The sequence below is a fragment of the Periophthalmus magnuspinnatus genome, chromosome 23, assembly GCF_009829125.3.
Source record: "Periophthalmus magnuspinnatus isolate fPerMag1 chromosome 23, fPerMag1.2.pri, whole genome shotgun sequence".
Lineage (NCBI taxonomy): Eukaryota > Metazoa > Chordata > Actinopteri > Gobiiformes > Gobiidae > Periophthalmus > Periophthalmus magnuspinnatus.
In genome coordinates, this window is record NC_047148.1 from 3,293,165 (window position 1) to 3,312,947 (window position 19,783).

Below are 19,783 nucleotides of genomic sequence, written 5' to 3' on the forward strand. Positions count from 1 at the left end.
ATATGTATGAAGGGGCTGTTCTGTGTTTTTGAGAGAGTTAGCGTGAGCTGTGGCTGAACAGCAGCTCGGTTGAGAGCCACCACTTTATATATATATATTATATATATATATATATATATATATATATATATATATATATATATATATATATATATATATATATATATATAGAGAGAGAGAGAGAGAGAGAGAGAGAGAGAGAGAGAGAGAGAGAGAGAGAGAGAGAGAGAGAGAGAGAGAGAGAGAGGGTGCGCATGCGCCCAACCCAAGCAGACCATCATGGCCCCGTTCAGGGAGGTTTTGTGCAGAAATGTTGTTTTCAGTCTCGTTTTTGTTCATTTAACCGTAACTGTAGTGTACGGACTTGAGCATATGTCCCGAGCACGATGAAGGCAAGTTATTCCATCGTGACCTGTGGTTAATAGTGAACTTTATTCTGAAATTATGATTTGCTGGTTGTGCTAGCGTTAGCTGTGTGGAAGAGTCGTGTTGTTTTTAAACAACTGCCATCTCCTTCATTACGTTGAAAAATGTGAACATATTTTGCTCTCCCTTTTGGCTAAATCTATAGTTACACACGACAGGTGGTTACTGGAACTCTGCTGACAAACGTTGTGTAATTGATTCAGGTAAGTGTGGTTTTGTTTCTAAGTGCTTATCTAACCATAACGTTTCTACTTTCATGTATTGTTTCCTATTGGTTTTCCAGGATGAATGACATGAATTTGAGTCCAGTGGGCATGGACCAGCTCAACGTGCCCTCAGTCAGTGCCAGTCATCTTGGTCTGCCCACTTCGCCTACACACAACCCTATACCCACTCCAGGTAAGCAAAATGCAAACTGCTTAACACAATTCCAAGAAACAATACAAAGGACTTAAGTCTTGTGTTGTAGTGGTGGGTGGCATTGACAGGATGAGTCATTTTTAGATCATACAAATTATTGCAATTCATAAAAATTGTTCTAAAATGTGCCAGTAAATGTCTTTGTCGGTTTCCGTTTTATATGATAGATAGATCAACAGTGATATTCAATCTAAATATATTGCTTTATCTCCTGAATAGTAGACTATAGTGCACTATACGCATAAACTGTACACTGTTTGTTCTTTTTGTATTATACAGCTCTTTTTGTTATTTTTTTAATAGTTTTTATTATAGAAAATATGCTCTATATTTAAACTTGTGTAACAGGAGCAGGAGATACAATCAGAACCTATATGATATTGCAGTTGTTGATTTAGATATACAACAAATGTACAATAAACTCTAATAACTTGTTATGTGTTTAGGCATGCCTGTTGCCATTCCCAGCCTGGGTCCCTCTCTGGGCTCTCTCCCCTCTGCCTTGTCGCTGATGCTGCCCATGGGTCCCCTGGGTGACAGGGGAGTGATGTGTGGACTACCGGAGAGAAACTACTCGCTGCCCCCGCCCCCTTATCCTCATCTAGAGAGCAACTATTTCCGGCATATACTCCCAGGTGGGTTACTGCACAGAAATGTGTACCTGGAAATGAGCTCACATAGAGCTCATTTCCAGGTACAATAGACTCTAGACCAGGGGTCACCAACTTTTTTGAAGCTGAGAGCTACTTCATGGGTACTGAGTCATACGAAGGGCTACGATACGCTCTTCTGAAATAATATATTTGCTCAGTTTGCCTTTAGTTATACATTATTAATAATGATTAATGATAATCTTCTATGTGAAGACACTGATCACATTAATGATTTCTGATAATGACAGCAAGGTGAGGAACAGATATCAATATTCAGCACTTTAAGTTTATTAATCTTAGTAAATGTTAAATTTTCAGATGACACATCACTACATCTCATAGGAAGTGTCCCATTTTCACCAGCCACTGACAAACCTTTTTCACAAAACGAACTGTTGCACCATGTTTCAAATAGTTATCAATTATGTATCAATTATGTAAAATCAACTTACATAGTTTAAAATAAATCTTGGTTGCTTTTTGTGACTTTTTCGCTGGTATCATGAAAAAAGACTGTTGTTTACCAAAAGCTGCCTTTAGCTCAGGGCTTGTTCTGCCCATAGTCACCATGGGTAGTTAGCGTGGAGCTTTGTGTGAGACATAGTGTAGTGTCCCTCCACAGTTGCCCTGCAGATGAAACGCACGCAGGTTTCTTTTATAGTCGTAAAATTTGTTGTGAAAGTGATCTTTTTTTTTTCCTGCCATGTTTTTGGGGTAGGAAACTACATTCAGCGTGCATGAGCGGGGCACTTGTTTTGTCACGTATAATGAACATATTTTTTAAGATATTGACATTTTTAAAACTATATAAATGCAAGGGTGATTAAAAAAATAACAACAGAATAAAATTTTATTTTAGATTCAGCTCATTAGTGAGTGTGCTAATTTTAGAACCGGCATGCGGGCAACTCATGTAGTCCATGGGGGCGACATGGTGCCTGTGGGCACTGTATTGGTGACCCCTGCTCTAAACTATATTCATTCACATTGAATTCACAGTAAATTATATGTAGGTTATCTACTTTGACAGTTCTATCCATTCAGGGATAGAGTCTTGTCTGTCTAAAGCCTAGATTTAGACAGACTTTATTTATTCTTACACAAACTTATGAAGTGAATGTGGTAAAATTGTTAAAGTTATAACAGTGAACTAGAGATCATGATGATGCAGATATCAATAGTTTAGAATCCAGAGTGGGCGATGGCCAATACAATCTGCCAATATTTTTGGGCTGATATGGAAGGTTGATTTTGATTATTTTCCTCAAATTCTGTAATTTAAATTTACTACAAACTCCCACAACCCTATTTAGTATGAACTTTTAAGAGAGCTATGAAGTCATGTTTTGTGCAGTTATGTCTTCACACTGAAGTGTTCAAGTAAAGCTTTATGGGGATTCTTTAGACAGCAGGTGGACTAAAATAAAATATTGACCTGTGCTGGAAATGTAGGGCCAATAGCCGATTTGCCAAAAAGGACAAATATTGACCCGATAGATCGACCAACCAATAAATCGGTCTATCTTTACAGTGAACCGCAGCCATACATGGAATGTACATATACATATACAATACAATACAGTAAGGGGAATATACCGTCAAACGCATATTTGCTTACTTACTGAAAGCAGGATTTTTTTGCTTCATTACTTTACTTTTACACCCTGTGTTGAATACTGTGTGTTACAACATTGAGGTGTACTTGTTCCTCTGTAAGAATGCGAAACATGCTTATTTTAAGATTGGACACTAGCACCGGAATCTGCTACTTCGGTAACATGATACAGGTATTCATCTTTCGGTTGACAAGAGGTCTTGTAATACATCTTTTTAGTGACTGCAAGCATCAGTTAGCGACATATTTTACCTCTATGTGAACAGTTAACGGTATATCCATTTACGACCTTGTACAAACAGCATGTAAATATGCTTTTAAGTCCTTATAGGACCAGCCTTCTATAGATAGTACCTTTCTTGGGGTATAAGTACTGGATGGCTCCTTTGAAAACACAAACACACAAACTCATACACACACACACACTCTCACACACAATGCATGTGCCTGCTGTCTGTAACTTCATGCATCTGATCAGATAAACTTCTTTCAACTCTCTACCTGGTCTGCAATCTCTTCCTTCACAATTACACTTACAAATTATTTTCCAGTTATTATATTTATTATCTTCACTGAAGTTGTTTTATTGTCCTTCTAGCATGTTATATTGCATGATTGGTTAGATAAAAAATGTTTATTTAACTAATTAACCTGACCTCATTTGAATTTGTTGTGGTTTGTTTATTTCCTCTGGTGCTAAATACCTGTAACATATTGTAGAAAGTGCAGCATGAAGTGACTTGTGAGTCTGATGATGTACATAGTTGTTTCCAGTCCAGTAAGTTTGTTACTCCAGTAAAAGTACAAAAACAGAGGTAAATACTTCTACTTAAGTAGATTTTTTCATGTGATACTTTTTCTTGAGTAAGTTTTAAAAATTTACTTAAATAGTAAAAAGTAAAAGTATTTCACACAAGTGTTGTTAATTTGTTAAAGTGTAAATGTATTGATTTAAAAATGCTACATATTTTGGTGAACCGTAACAATACAAATCAGTTTCTTAATTTTTCTTATGAATTTTGAGTATTTATTTCGTTTGCTCAAAGCTGAAGCTTGAACTCAAACTTTAGCCAAGATGTTTCTGCAAACATGGTAAAAGTAACCCCTCAAATAATATGAAAAGCAGTTTGTACTTTTCAATTCTTTTAAAAAATGTAGTGGAGTAGAAAATACCGATACCTTCTCTTAAATCTAGTGAATTAAAAGTAAAAAAGTATCCACTGTAAAATGTACTTAAGTAGAATTTTTATCTGTGCTTTACTTAAGTACAGTATTTTCCTACTTGTACTTCATTATCTTCCACCACTGGTTGTTTCATACATGTATATCTTATAAAAATACTTACTATTACTTTATCCACTGTTTCTGTAGGTATCCTGTCTTATCTGGCTGACCGTCCTCCCCCTCAGTACATTCACCCCAGCAGCCTTAACATGGATGGACCTCTATCTGTGGCCAGCAATAACCCCTCCGGCCTGGACCCTTATAGTGCCCCTGGTGGCCCTCTGGAGCAGGGGCTGGTGCCAATGGACTCCCGGCAAGTCAATACCCAGGCTGACCTACACCAAACAGGCCATGAACTCACCTCTACTGCTTTAGCGATGGAGTCCCGCGTTAGTAGTCCCATGTCTGACAGAATGGGAGAGGAGCTGACTGCAATGGATGGCGTGGGTGTAGTTTCTGTGTCGGATACACAGCAGCAGCTTGGAGGAGGAAGACAGCCACAGCCCCACGAAGGGTTAACAGGAGTGGACTCATCTGGTGGTGTAATCCCTCTTCACGGACCACCCGTACTCGAGCTGCCTGTGGTGATGGAGCCAGACCACATGGGGAGTAGAGTCGGCACCACAGGGGAGCAGCTTCACCCAAATGGGGAGATGAACTCGGGTGTGGTTAGCGTGGTGCTCACAGGGTCTATGGGCAGTCAAGAGCAGCTAGAGCCTGTGTCTCTGCATGGGCACGGAGGGATGGGGCTGGAAGCTGTCAGTGTATCGCAGATCACTGCAGAAGTGTCACTAGGACCAGAAAACAACCTGGTGCTGGTGAACTCAACACTGCAGCTAGAAGACTCTACCTCGAATAAAGAAAACATGGTCACTACCTTTTCTGTATGTAAGTTCCACTGTTCACTTGGTTGTTATGGTGGTGTTTTAATTTTGCTAATTTGCCTAAATATTTTCCACAGGTTTATATTGTGATTATGATGGCACAGTTAACCCATATGTAAATAATTTCATTTAATACAAGTTTTTCACCGTAGTCTCCTTTATTAATGGGAAACACTGCTTTATGACCACCATTATTGTTAATGGAGAACCAGTTCGGCCAATGGTGCAGATTTTTTCTGCTCAAATACCTTATGGATACCTGGTTATCAATACTGGAACTTGAAAAATTACTTTTTAATAGAACAAATAACACTGTTCAGACTTTATTAAATATAATTATTTTGTAGGAACATAGATTTTTTTTAATCATTTATTTCATTATTAATGTGTATTTATTTATTAATGTAAACTTTTCTTTCTCGTTTCTTAGGGTGCACACTGTGTGAGCGCTCGTATACCTCAGACTGTCCAGAACATGGACCAGTCACCTTCATCCCTGATTCTCCCATTCAGACCCGAGCACGCCTCTCTCTGCCCCGCCCGCTGTGCCTGCGCATCTCTGTAGCTGAGGAACCTCTAGGTAAGAAATGGGTTATATGCAAAATGGGATATATTAAATACAACTATGTCACTAAGGGTGTGTTCAAATTTACATGTACACCATATGAAATTGGGACTAAACCTGGAACTAAATCTGGACTATACCATGACTGAAGATCTGGACTAAACTGGACTCAAACTATGATGACGGGACCAAAATCGCAAAAATACTGACATTATACTTTTGAATGCTTTAGGAGTTTTTGCACGAGACATTATAGCTCCAAGAACATGTTTTGGACCAATGGTTGGGCAGCACTGCAGTAATGTAGATCTGTCAGACTGGCCAGGAAAAGACACACCACAGTTATGGAAGGTTTGTTAACGTATTGTGGTGATGCATATTGATATGAAGTTATTTTTGTAATATCTAACTTTTTTTCTGATTACAGATGTACCATAACAATGTGCTGGAATTCTATATTGTTACGACAGATGAGAATGAATGCAACTGGATGATGTTTGTCAGAAAAGCAAGGTTTGTATATTTTAACTTGTGTGTGTATGTATGCATATATATCTCAATCAGTAAATATACAAACCTTGGTCTCTCTCTCTCTCTCTATATATATATCTATCTATATCTATATCTATCTATCTATCTATCTATCTATATCTATATCTATCTATCTCTCTATCTCTCTATCTCTCTCTCTATCTCTCTCTCTATCTCTCTCTCTCTATCTCTATCTCTATCTATCTCTCTATCTATCTCTCTATCTCTCTATTGGTAAATATACAAACCTTGGTCTATATATATTTTGACAGCAAAAAGGAATGCAATAGAATGTTTTATTTTTTTCCCCAGAACCCTCGAAGAGCAGAACTTGGTTGCATATCCATCCAATGGCAAACTGTTCTTCTGCACCACCACAGAAATACATCCGGACCAAGAGCTTCTTTTCTTCTACAGTCGGGACTACTGTAGACTTTTAGGTAAAATAAGTAATTGCACTGGTAGCACTGATTACATGAATGGAAATGGCATTGCCACTTATAAGTAAAACAAAATAGCATTTACTAAACTGTAACTGCATGGTATTTACTCATGGATGAAAGAAACATTTGTCATCATAGACTGTGTATATATAAATGGACATAGCTGACCTGCTAGCCACTGTGTTCCACATAGAAAGGGGGCATGGGGCACTTCCAGCTCCATCTACTTTGGGTCCAATTCACTTAACATTGAAAAACTGTCACACCTCTGTTGATAACTGCTCCTGTCTTAAAATGTTTTTATTAACATGCTATTGTGTCTTTAAATCAATATATGAACATTAAGACAGACAAATCGGGCGCCTTCTGTCTCCGAGGTTGCGTCTGCTAGCGTTAGCTACAGGTTTGATTGACAGCGTTGCTAAGTGCCTGCTCCCTGCTAAACCAACATTGCGGGTGGGAAGGGGCCGTTACCTTCAAAAGCCTTGCTCCGGATTGGCTCTTTGGTTGCTATGATGCTCGTGGTCAGAATATCAAATATGGAACTCGGTTCCAAATTCACCCCTATAACAGTTAGCCTCAGCAAGCTTCATTTGGCTGGAGCCGAATGCTATGGGTGACGTCACACTCCCTTAGTCCACTTCTTTATACAGTCTTTGTTTGTTATTCAAATGCATTTTGTGGTCATGATTTATTTAGGTATTTAGGCATTTATTTATATATAGTGTGAAAAAGATGGTACGCAGGGTGATGTTGGTCCCGCAGGATGTTGTGCACTCTTCTCAGACAGCGAGTGGAGTAGATCCTAACCTCAACATAGTATTTAAATTACCCATGTTAGTATTTTCTTGGTAATAATACTAAAACAGGGCTTCAAAACACATTTATCCATTGTCATCTAGAAATGCATTCACACTTGCCCTAGTTTGGAACAGGATCAACCTGGTTTGGTCCAGTTTTAATTCTAGGTTTCACCTTGTTCACTCTTATCCTGGTTTTGTTCTGGTTTTACCTCAGTGTAGTCCTACTGTAGAATGGGTTTGTGCAACGTGCAGCCAAATAACTAGATTTTCATGCATAGTTATCTATTTTCCCATCTTTAAAAATATTAAACCAGTTGTCTTTTGCATTTGATTAGGAGTTTCCCAGGTTCCTGAAGGACAGCTTTGCCAATGTGGCAAAGAGTGTTCATCTTTCACTGAGCTCAAGTCTAATTTAAACAACCACAACCAGGCCGTGCACAGCCCAGCCCAGCAGGACCACCCTCCCCCTCCTCCACCTCAACAAATGGACCAAATATCACAGCAACAGCAGCACCCACACCATGAAGACAAACTGACCAATGGAGCATCCAGTTCCTCCTCCTCACCCTGGTCTAGCCACCCTCACAACCAAACTAATAATGATAATAACAGTACTGAGAACAATAACAATAATGGCATCTCCAGTAATAACAATATGGCAAAAGGAAAAGGCCAGGGACAAGCAAGAGAGAAGAAGTTTAAGTGCAGTATGTGCTCCAGAGCTTTTATAACTTCGACTAAACTCAATGTACACTTCATGGGACATGTGGGGATGAAGCCTCATAAGTGTGAATACTGCAGTAAAGCGTTCAGTGATCCAAGCAACCTTCGAATGCACCTCAAGATCCACACAGGTACTACACAACTCATGCAGTTGAGTTCATTTTATTTTTACATTTAGTTTTTTTCACCATTGTGTATCACATTCACCTCTAAAATTGAGAGAAAACTAAATCTGCCAACAGTGTAGTAAATTGGCATCTATTTTTTGTTTAAATATCTTGTTTACTTCATAGTTGTTGTGTAATATCTTTGGCCAAACTATGATTTAAAGAAGGTCTATTGTGCTTGTGTTGTGTCATTATATTTATAATCCGTGACACTTTTGGATAATTTTAAAATGAGAATTGATCGGCAATATGTTGTCTTGATAAGCGACTAAAGATTGTCCAAACATTCACAAATCACTCTAAACTTCGAGAGGGTAATGAGAGGGGGAAACTACAATACTACATACTATAATACGATTAAAGGTCTGAAAGTACATTTTACATAATAAATCTGCTTTAAACAAACGTTATGTTGGTTAAACAATTTTTGCCATTTTTCTTCCCAACAGGTCAAAAAAACTACAAATGCACAGTTTGTGAGAAGTCATTTACACAAAAGTCCCATGTGACCTCTCATATGTTGATCCACACCGGAGCTGAGAAACTCAAGTGTGACCTCTGCGACCGAACCTTCATCAGGAAACACGACCTCAAACAGCACATGTTCTCACACACACAGTATGTACTATTTCATTTCAATTCAAGTTTATTTATATAGCTCATTTAAAAATTATTTCAGATGACCCAAAGTGTTTCACATAAAAGGTCAACAAAAAACAGATGTATAGAAAATATGTATCACTTTAGTTTTGGACTCTGCTGCTTGCTGCAAAACTTAAATCATAACCAGTGTAAACAAATAAACTATTCAATAGTAATAAGTTGTATGTAATTTTTAAACCAAGATTTTACTTGCTAGCTTAAAGGTGCTCTATACAAGTTTGGCGAAGGGTCTGCCACTTGCATGACTCTGGTGATGTAACTGATTTGCCTGGAATGTGTCATGTGGCATTAAAATGTATATAACATTTATTTTTTGGGCTCAAAAATGCCTTGAAAAACATTCATTATTACTGTGAGTGTGGGCACCGCTCCACAGATATGGCTAACTTTGCCTGGCGGTGCTGCCTCCTCGTTTCCATGGAGATGATAAAGTTTAATTCCATATTATTTAACATTCTATAGGTAAAGCAGTAGCATCTTCACGGAGAGGAGCTCCACCAGATATGTTTAAGCCCTTGTTGGTTAAATGAGTGTATCATGTATAACTTAGGACCAGATGTAAACGAACATTTCTGGAATCAAACCAAATAAGGGTAAACAAGTACAACAAGTACTGAGCTATATTATTTACTTATTTACTTTATTTTTTACTTTTTAAACTTTTAGCAAAATCCAAAATCAAATTGATTTCTGACTCAATTTGACTCACTTTTAGGGATAGGTGGGGGGAGATATTTTAAGAACTTTTGTAAGACATCCAGAATCGTCTGTCTTTACAACTCTCAGGGTAATTTAATTACAGGACTTGATAAAATACTGCAAGCTAACTTTTATGTTTTTAGCAAATATCACATAAAAATGTGCTGGCTATTAATGAAGATATAGCATTCTTCTTATTCTTTGCATTTTTTTCAGTGAACGCCGGATACAGTGCCCCAAATGCAACAAACATTTTCTCAAGACTAACCATCTTAAGAAGCATATGAACTCTCATGAGGGCCGCAGGGACTTTGTATGTGAAAAATGTCATAAGGCTTTCCTCACCAAATACCACCTCACACGACACCTCAAGATCTGCAAAGGGCCTAAGACTGAACGAATGGCACGTAAAGAGTGTGTTGATGGAGAGGATGAGGAAGAAGAGGAGGATGACCAGAGTGGGACAGGAGAGGCCAAGAGACTAGACTCTGTCAGTAATGACACCTGCGGTTTAGATGTTGCAGGATACAGCTCTGAAAAATCATTATCTCCTCCCCATTGAGAAACACAGTGCCTCCTCTTGAAAGCATTTTTGAGTATTATTTTACAAATATTGGTCAGTGAAAAGTAGGGTTGGACAATTGTACCATGAACTTCACTCTAAACCACTTGCAATTAAAAAGAGACAAGTGAATTGACAGTTGACAATTAGAAATTACTGTATTTCAATCTTGATTCAAATTTGATTGTTTAGCCTTAGCAAAGGTTTTGGAAGATCTCAGATCCTTTTCTCCATAAATACATTTCTGCTGTGATATAGATGGCATTATGTGATAAACTTCAATAACATTATACAAAACAAATTACCTCAAATGTATGTTTTGTAATTGGACTTTTATAAACATAGGTGTATGGTATTCTCTGTGATCAAGGATGACTAAAATTCAACAATATCTTAACACTGACGCCATTATCTTGCCACAATGCTCATGTTAATTTATATTTTTGGATTCAAATACTTTTATGAACAGAGGTTGAAGCTTAAATTATGTTAATCATGATTATTTATTAATTCTCAAAACATTGACCTTTTGTGGAATTATTAAAGGCTATTTTATGCAATTTGTTCGTTTTATCTTTTTATCACTTTTATTTTGTAAAGTAAACATGATAGCGGAAGGACTCACTGAAACTTCCGGTTGAAATACAAATTAAGCAGCGCCGTTGCTTCAGCGTGGTAAGTTTATTGATTTATTAATGGCTTGCATCTGAAGGAGATCGAGCACAACACTGAATTAGATCGAGCACAACCCGCTTTACTTGTGTTTGATATAAAGCAACACATGCCCAAAGGAGAAGTCTTGATCCCTTGTTTTGTAGTTGTTTAAGCAAGCTAACTCATGCTAAGCTAATGTTATTTTTAGAGATGGCACAGAGCAGTTCAGCCAATTATTCTGTTTCAGTTTACAAAGTTTGTTTAGGTAGTTTTTATGTGTCTATATTATGAATTTTGCTGTGTTATCCCAGTCTTGATAACTGTGTATTAACAAAATTTGGTATACAATATAATTGTATATTCTATGTTCCAGTAGTCTGACCAGTGAAATCATGTTGACCCTGCCGAAGGAAGGGACGCCCAGTATGATTGACAAGGCGCTGCGGATGAGACGGGAGGAGCAGGCTCGGCAGGTGATCCTGGCCTGGGCTGTCCTCAACATGTCTTTAGCTGGCATGATTTATACTGAAATGTGAGTTTCTCCACTGAGCTTGTCTTTCCTCAGTCACCGTTTTAATACTGCCAGTGTATAACTTTTTTAGTGAAGATTCCCTCACATCAGCTTGAATTCATGACAATGTTCATGCTTTGCCTGGAATGTTCTGAAGTATGGCATTAAACCTGTCCATCTCCACATTTGAGGCAAGCTGCCAGGTGAAGTTGCAGTTATATCTGTGGAGAGGCTAACTCACTGACAGAATGCGTGTTTTGCAAAGTATATTTGTAGCAATAAAATCACCTGTAATTGAACAAATGCAAAATCATGTTAAATGCTTTTTGTCTAGGCTTGTCATGATAATTATTGTATGAATTAGTATCAGTATTATCATATATTTTCTATATTTACTTGGGCAATATATCGTACCAAAATTTATTGTGGCATGTGTGTGTAACATTCAAGGCATAGTATGAACATCTTCAATGAGCCTGCACCAGGAAAGTTGCATATAGTGCAATCAGTTCAGCTGTAAATCTTTTGATTTCTAATTTAGGTCTGGGAAATTGCTGAGCAGATACTATAACATCACTTACTGGCCTATCTGGTACATAGGTAGGTGTGTCTATATAGTATTATTACACGTATGTAATTCAATACGACATTACTACAGTTACTTTTGAACATTTGCTTTCCTACAGAATTGGCACTAGCCTCTTTGTTTAGCCTTAATGCACTTTTTGACTTCTGGAAGTATTTTAAGTACACCATGGCTCCAGCCTCAGTTACTGTATCTTCAGATCAACATCGTCTTCTTGGACTTACAAGAACTGGTAAAATATTGAATAGTTACGAATAAGTGATTTTATTTCATGTATTGTTTATGTTTTTCTTACAACCTCCTCTGTTTTTGTTATTTTAAAGGTATTCAAGCCTCCCCCGTACAGAAACCTGAGAAGAAGGAGACCCCTGCTCCAGCACAGTCATCTCCACTACAGGGTCAAAGTGTGTTGAGCTTCAGTCCGTCTCGACCTCCAACCACGAGTCCAAAGTTTTCTCCCACCTGTGTACCCGGCTACAGCCCTGGACTCAGTAACCCACCCACTCCAAACAGCGTAGGAGGCCCCTTTTCACCCTCAGTCAACTTTGGAAAGGTTTGTTCAGAAATTTGTCCATGGTGCTGTGTAAACTAAAATAATAACAATGTACTGGGCAGTGAATAACACCATGTACTGTATAATACAATTTCATACTTTATTCACTCCCCACACTCAGTGATAAGTTACTTCTTTACCACAGCTGCCCTGGAACAGACTTTGCCTAACTCTTACTTCTTTATATTCCACCCCTGAGTGAGCAACTGGTAGTAGTCAAGTTAAACTACAACCCCAACCAAGTTGGGACGCTGTGTAAAACCAAAAAAAATACAGCATACAATGATTCCTTTTCAACCTATATTGAACTGAATAAACTACAAAGACATGATATTTAATGTTCAAACATTAATAAAGCTGGGGCAGGGGCAACAAAAGAATGGAAAAGTTGAGGAATGCTTAAAATACACCTGTTTGGAACATTCCACAGATGAACAGGTTAATTGGAAACAGGTGAGTATCATGATTGGGTATAAAAGGAGCATGAGCAGGGCTCAGTCATTCACAAGCAAGGATGAGGTGAGGTTCACCACTTTGTGAACAACTGCATGAGCAAACAGTCTAAGAACAACATTTCTCAACATACAATTGCAAGATGTCTGTGTAAACCCTCAGTCGTCCAGGTCTGATCCATAGCAAAAGATGAAGTTTAAATCTATCAACTGGACAAATCGTTGTAATAGTGAAGACATTTCGCTGCTCATCCAAGCCGCTGCTTCAGTTCTTATCAGATTGCTGATGGACACTGCCTTATATCTATCTGAAGGGAGGGGCTAACTACAGTGAAAATGTAAACATCTGTTGTTTCCAGTTTCAGCTGAAATGACCCTATTTAGCCCTTAACGACCCTTGTTCTCATTGTTCTGGGTCTGAGGTTGGAGTTATAGTTTGGGGAGAGATTATGTCTCAGGCCCCCATTCCTGTTTAAGGAAGGATTCGCTTTCCTAACAAAAATAGTTTCTTTAACTCCCCTCTCAAACCATTTCTTTTCTCTGGCTAAGATCTGAACTTCACTATCTTCAAAGGAGTGGTTAGTGGCTTTGCTCACTGCACTCTTCACTACACTGAATGGAGTAGATTACATTACTTTGTTTATGGCTTGAGGTTTTGTCCTTAGGGTAAAACCAGTTTTTCTCTTAAAGTGTTTGTAGGTTTGAAAAAGATAGGAATCTCATACTGTCTGAAAATTCTCTGAGGTTTTTCAGACACACCCGCTGTGTAAGGGATAGTAACACCTTTCCTTTTGGGTTCAAATTCCCCTGTCGTGTTTTTAGCTCTCTCAGATCTATTGAAGGCCCACTTTGGATATCCACAAACAGAGAGAGCTTTCTCCACGTGTTGTTCCTCCTTCACTTTTCCCTCTGTGTTTGTGGGTACCACTTGAGCTCTGTGTTGTAGAGTATGAATAACTCCCGAGTTTGTGCTGCAGTGGATGGTGTGAATCAAACAGCAGGTATTGTCTGTGTGTGTGGGCTTCCTGAAGACTTCTAACTGGAAGTCTTCAGGAAGGTAGAAGTGTTCAGTCACTACATCTCCAAAAGCAAGTCCAAGAGCAAATCAATCATGGACATCGTGTCCTGTGGGCAAAGAGGAAATGACCATCTGGATTGTTATCGGCGCAAAGTTCAAAAGCCAGCATCTGTGATGGTATGGGGGTGTGTTAGTGTCCATGGCATGGGTAACCTGCACATCTGTGAATTAATGCTGAAATGTACATACAGGTTTTGGAGCAAAAAAAAAAATGCATCACACATTAAAAATGTGTGATGCATTATGAAGTGCAAAATACGACGAGACTCCGGACTGCTGAGCATCTGAAGTTGTACGTTCAGCAAGAATGGGAAAGGATTCCTCCTGCAAAGCTTTAACAATAAGTGTCTTCAGTTCCCAAACGCTTATTGATTGTTGTTGAAAGGAAAGGTGATGTAACACAGTGGTAAACATGCCCCTTTCCCACCTTTATTGGATTACAGACATCAAATTGAAAATGAGTGAATATTTGCATAATAACAATAAAGTTTATGAGTTTGAACATTAAATATCATGTCTTTGTAGTGTATTCAGTTCAATATAGGTTGAAAAGGATTTGCAAATCATCGTATTTTAAGTTTTACACAGTGTCCCAACTTCATTGGAATTGGGGTTGTAGTAAAGTACTATACTTCAGTAAAACACAGATGCCTAAAATTTGTATTTTCTGCTCCACTACAGTATTTTTCATTGTTTGAGAAGTGGTGAAAAGGCTGAGGGGTTTATTTTTATCATGTTCGTAGTTTGAGCAAACAAAAATATACAAATAAAAAACAGAAAATCGTGCTATAAAATAAGATCTATTCAGTTGTTTCTGTTGAATAAAATTGAGCACAAATCTTTATCAAAATCAATACATTTAAAGCATTAAAATCTCATATCCTGAAAATTTGCAAAAATACTTCTACTTTTTACTCTTTAAGTGCTATTATCAAACAGGTGGGGTTTTTTTTCATACTTTTTTGATACTTTTACTTGAGTATTTTTTTCCTTCAGTATCTTTATATTTATGTAAGTAACAAAATTGAGTACTTCTTCCACCACTGCACTGCACCACATAGGTGGGTAAAGAATCTCACACAGAAAAGCAACATACACACGTGGACAAAATTGTTGGTACCCTTCGGTTAATGAAAGAAAAACTCACAATGATCACAGAAATAACTTGAATCTGACAAAAGTAATAATAATAAAAAATGTTATGAAATTTAACCAATGAAAGTCAGACATTGCTTTTCAGCCATGCTTCAACAGAATTATTTAAAAAATAAACTCATGAAACAGGCCTGGACAAAAATTAAGGTACCCCTAGAAAAGACTGAAAATAATGTGACCAAAGGGACATGTTAATCCAAGGTGTGTCCACTAATTAGCATCACAGGTGTCTACAATCCTGTGATCAGTCAGTGGGCCTATATATAGAGCTACAGGTCATCACTGTGCTGTTTGGTGACATGGCGTGTACCACACTCAACATGGACCAGAGGAAGCAAAGGAAAGAGTTGTCTCAGGAGATTAGAAAGAAAATTATAAACGAGCATGTTAAAGGTAAAGGCTATAAGACCATTCCCAAGCAGCTTGATGTTTCTGTGACAAACATGGAGGAGGCTCTATTATGTTCTGGGGCTGCATCTGGCACAGAGTCTTGAATCTGTGCAGGGCACAATGAAATCTCAAGACTATCAAGGATTTCTAGAAAGAAACGTGCTGGCCAGTGTCAGAAAGCTTGGTCTTAGTCGTAGATCATGGATCTTGCAACAGGACAATGACCCAAAATACACAGCTAAAAACCCCAAGAATGGCTAACGGGATGATAATGGACTTTTCTAAAGTGGCTTTCTTTGAGCCCTGGCCTAAATCCTATTGAGCATCTTTGAAAGAAGCTGAAACATGCCATCTGGAAAAGGCACCCTTCAAACCTGAGACAACTGGAGCAGTTTGCTCATGAGGAGTGGGCCAAAATACCTGCTGAGAGGTGCAGAAGTGTCATTGACAATTACAGGAATCATTTGATTGCAGTGAGTTTTTTTTTTTTTTTTTTGGTTAACCGCTGGATACCAGTGATTTTGTCCACGTGTGTATTTATGCACTTATCAGAGTTGTGATCAAACCTCTAATCTTTTGAGTTGGTGGACGTTGTACCACTGAATGATCGTCACTTCTGCATCATTTCAACTATTATTATTATTATTATTATTATTATTTGCTTTTACAAAAATACAAAAACAAATATTTTAAATGTAGACCAAACCCAATGACCCTCTCGTTTTAGGTGCTGAACTACAGTCAGTCCCCGGGTTCTTCTCCTTATCCAAGTGGCATTGGTCCAGTTGAAGGTTCAAGCTTAAGGGCTCGATATCGCACCTCACCCTCAGTGTTCAACTCTCCTGGAAGCAAAGAGGACTACATGGAAGATCTGAAGAGCTTAGAGAGATTTCTACACTCAGAGGAAGAAAAGAGTCATCGAAGTCAGCTAGGTGTGTCACTGTTCAGCAGATTTGGTCAATGGTGTAACCCTGACTCTACCATTTTTACATACTGGGCTACTGTAACCCCTGGGGCAACAGTAGCTCAGTTGGTAGGATGTCTGGCGGTTCGAATCTCGCTCTCAACATAAATTTCATTGGTAGAGCAGTTAAACCCACTGATCCACAGGTTGGCAGTGTGATTCCAGTGCCAACATATGAATGCTGTTGTTGTGTTTTGGGCAAAACACTTAACCAACATCACCCCCAGTGTCTGCGTATACTGGTGTATGAATGCAGGTGTGAATGAGAGAGTGGTTCCTTGATGCAAACAGTCACACAAATCCTGTCCATGCGGATTTGTTATATTCAAGGTTAGGTCTACACGGTAAAAATATTTATATTGCAATATTGAATCACACAGTAAATTAAATTACTGTTAAACTAAAATATGTTTTAAAATGAAAGGCTGATAATAATTAATATTACTTCCCAACTCTGCCTTGATTTAATCTTGGTTTTCTCTTAACTTATTTGTCAGTCTGACTAGTATGGCATGCCTATCAATATGAAATGATTGTGTCAAAAGAATTCACATTACCGGTAATATTTACATCAGCTTAATTAACAGCCATATTGTATATTTCCAATATTGTTGCAGCCCTATTTAAAATCTAAACATAGCTGGGATGAACAAGTAAAGCAAATATTTTTAAAAGATTCTGCCAGGTAGGAGATTTATTGAAGACAATGAAATAATCTAACATGGAGTGAGATGATACAGCAGATTTTCTTTTTTGTGTGCAGTCATTTATTTTTTATTTTATTTTTGGTTAAATAGTCACATTTTTATATATAGCACTTTTCCATTTTCAAGGCTCTCAAAGCATTTTAAATCATCTGTACACGGTGTACACAGACACTGGGGGTGAGGTCTTGCCCAAGGACACAACAACAGCATTCATCTGTGGGAGCTAGAGTTGTACATGTCAATCAGTTGATGTGACTGCTCAAATATTATGTCAAGAGCAGGATTCAACCTTCAGCTCAGGGCACAAACTCTATCAACTGAGCTACAGCCACCTTAGTAAAATATTTATTTGCATCCAGTTATCAAAAATGTTTAATTCTGATCTGGTTATTCTTGTTAGGGAGTCCAGAATCTGTGTCTCCAAATCACAGTCCAACTTTTTGGAACTATAACCGCTCTGTGGGTGATTATGCTCAGAGCCTGAGGAAATTCCTGTATCAGCCAGCCTGTCGCTCTCAGGCCCCATCTGCACACAAGGATGAGACAGACCTTGGCTCCAAACAGGCTGCAGAGGAGGTTTGAAAACTGTCAATTTGTTTTGTTATTTATTCCAAGATTGTGTTTATTATTGGCATTTTTCTCACCTTTTGTGGACAGGTGTGGGCCAGGATTACAACCAGTCGCTTCGCAGTGGATCGAGTTGACAGCTGGACTGCCAAACTTCGAAATGTAAGTCCTAATATTCACTAGACTGTGATCAAATTAAGTTTATTATGTTTTTGTTTCATTCTGTATTTCTAATGTGTTAACTTCAGTGGATTAGCGACACCATCTTAGTCCCCTTGGTCAAAGAAATAGACTCTGTAAACAGCCAGTTGAGAAGAATGGGCAGCCCGGAACTCCAAATAGGAGGTAAGAAACAAGTTGGGACAGAATTCTTTTGCGAAGTTGGGACATGTAAAATATTATATCTACTTATTCTTTTAAATTAATAATCTAATTTGTTTTATTTTGTACACTAGAAGCCAGCATAAGTAGCCTAAAGCAGGCAGCAGTGATGAAGGCGTCATCCATTCCAACAATAAACTCCATTGTCCTGTACTTGGACATCACTCCCAATCAGGAATATCTGGTGGAGCGGATACGGGGTAGGATTACCAGTTTAATACACTGCATTAAATCTTTGTAATTGTTTGGATCAGAAGCATTAGTTATCTTTATTTTTACTCTTAGAGCTAGCGCACAGTGGCTGTATGAGCTCCTTCAGGTGGAATGGAGGTGGTGATCTGAAGAACAGGAAGTGGGACAATGATCTCCCGACTGACTGTGCAGTGAGTATTAAAAGGCCCATGTTACTCTGTTTTCTGATCTATGTTATAATGCTGTCTCATCAAAAATATATCTGGAGTGGTGTTTTGTTACACACATGTTTAACACAAATTCTACATGTATAGGCTGAGTCTTTCTCTCAAACAGAAAACACCCTGTTCCACCTTGTGATGTCATGTGGTAATACAGGAAGTGCTCAACTGTTTTTAAACTCTATATACCTTCACTTGAATAATTTGAATAATTTCAGCCCTGAAATTGCCAATTTCTACTGAACAAAAGGTAAAATGTAGCTGTTAACTTGAAAACTATCGCTTCATGACATCACAAGGTGGAACAGAGCATTTTGAGCTTTGGAGATGTAGACAGACTGTGCAGACTGTGCAGGGTTACTCAAACGCAACGGTGGGCCGTCTGGGCCAGCAAGGGCTTCTCTGCTGGCCTCAACATACTCAGAAAAGTGATTTTATTTTATTTTTTCATAAATATATAAAGGATTCTCTTCTGTTTTCTTTATATCCTATCATATCCACTTCATTGAGTGGGTTCCAATGTTGTTTATTGTGGTAGAGTTTTTATCCAGTTATATTTCAGCCTACTTGTGTTGTCAGGCAAATTTCATTTTCCTGGGGCCTTCAGAGTTAACAGCAGGCCCTGTCCACTGTAAGCAGACGCAGTCACAGTCAGTTTCAATAGCCAATCAGATTCTGCATTTCGGAGCTAGCTACACCAGGGGTGTCCAAACTTTTCTCATTAAGGGCCACATATAAAGACAAAACTGAGGGCTAATTTAGGGCCATAGACTGGTCACCCATACAGTGAATACTTCAAATCTGCGTTATTACAAGTTAAACTGATTCACTAGACCTTTATTCATGTTTACATCCTCAATGGGACACATTAATAAACCCATGTCAGATATTTAAAGTTGATTTTCAGAAATGTACAGTAAAAATTACTGTTTAAAGTAATATGGGCCAATTCACCTGGAAGCTTGAGGGCCAAGAAAAATTTTGTCTGAGAGCT

General features: G+C 38.2%; 2 protein-coding genes across 3 annotated transcripts in view; both read left to right on the forward strand.

The window, feature by feature from the left end:
• tmem209 (transmembrane protein 209) overlaps window positions 1–19,783 on the forward strand; it is a 265,065-nt gene that overhangs the window by 237,344 nt on the left and 7,938 nt on the right. The window contains exons 1-11 of one of the 2 annotated variants that reach the window (XM_033990186.2): window positions 10,995–11,053; window positions 11,406–11,564; window positions 12,085–12,143; window positions 12,230–12,361; window positions 12,453–12,682; window positions 16,485–16,689; window positions 17,829–18,004; window positions 18,086–18,157; window positions 18,244–18,340; window positions 18,451–18,576; window positions 18,662–18,759. In XM_033990186.2, coding sequence (XP_033846077.1) covers window positions 11,425–11,564; window positions 12,085–12,143; window positions 12,230–12,361; window positions 12,453–12,682; window positions 16,485–16,689; window positions 17,829–18,004; window positions 18,086–18,157; window positions 18,244–18,340; window positions 18,451–18,576; window positions 18,662–18,759 — 1,335 coding nt within the window. In that variant the 5' untranslated portion in view covers window positions 10,995–11,053; window positions 11,406–11,424. Of the gene's footprint in view, window positions 1–10,994; window positions 11,054–11,405; window positions 11,565–12,084; window positions 12,144–12,229; window positions 12,362–12,452; window positions 12,683–16,484; window positions 16,690–17,828; window positions 18,005–18,085; window positions 18,158–18,243; window positions 18,341–18,450; window positions 18,577–18,661; window positions 18,760–19,783 lie in introns of those variants that run through there. The other variant, XM_055231767.1, reaches the window with a different exon arrangement.
• On the forward strand, window positions 257–10,937 carry prdm4 (PR domain containing 4). The gene is made up of 11 exons (XM_033990201.2): window positions 257–629; window positions 710–825; window positions 1,293–1,481; window positions 4,486–5,226; window positions 5,653–5,802; window positions 6,020–6,138; window positions 6,215–6,300; window positions 6,631–6,758; window positions 7,900–8,418; window positions 8,904–9,072; window positions 10,033–10,937. The coding sequence occupies exons 2-11, from the start codon at window positions 711–713 to the stop codon at window positions 10,376–10,378; spliced, it is 2,562 nt and encodes an 853-aa protein (XP_033846092.1). The 5' UTR covers window positions 257–629; window position 710; the 3' UTR covers window positions 10,379–10,937.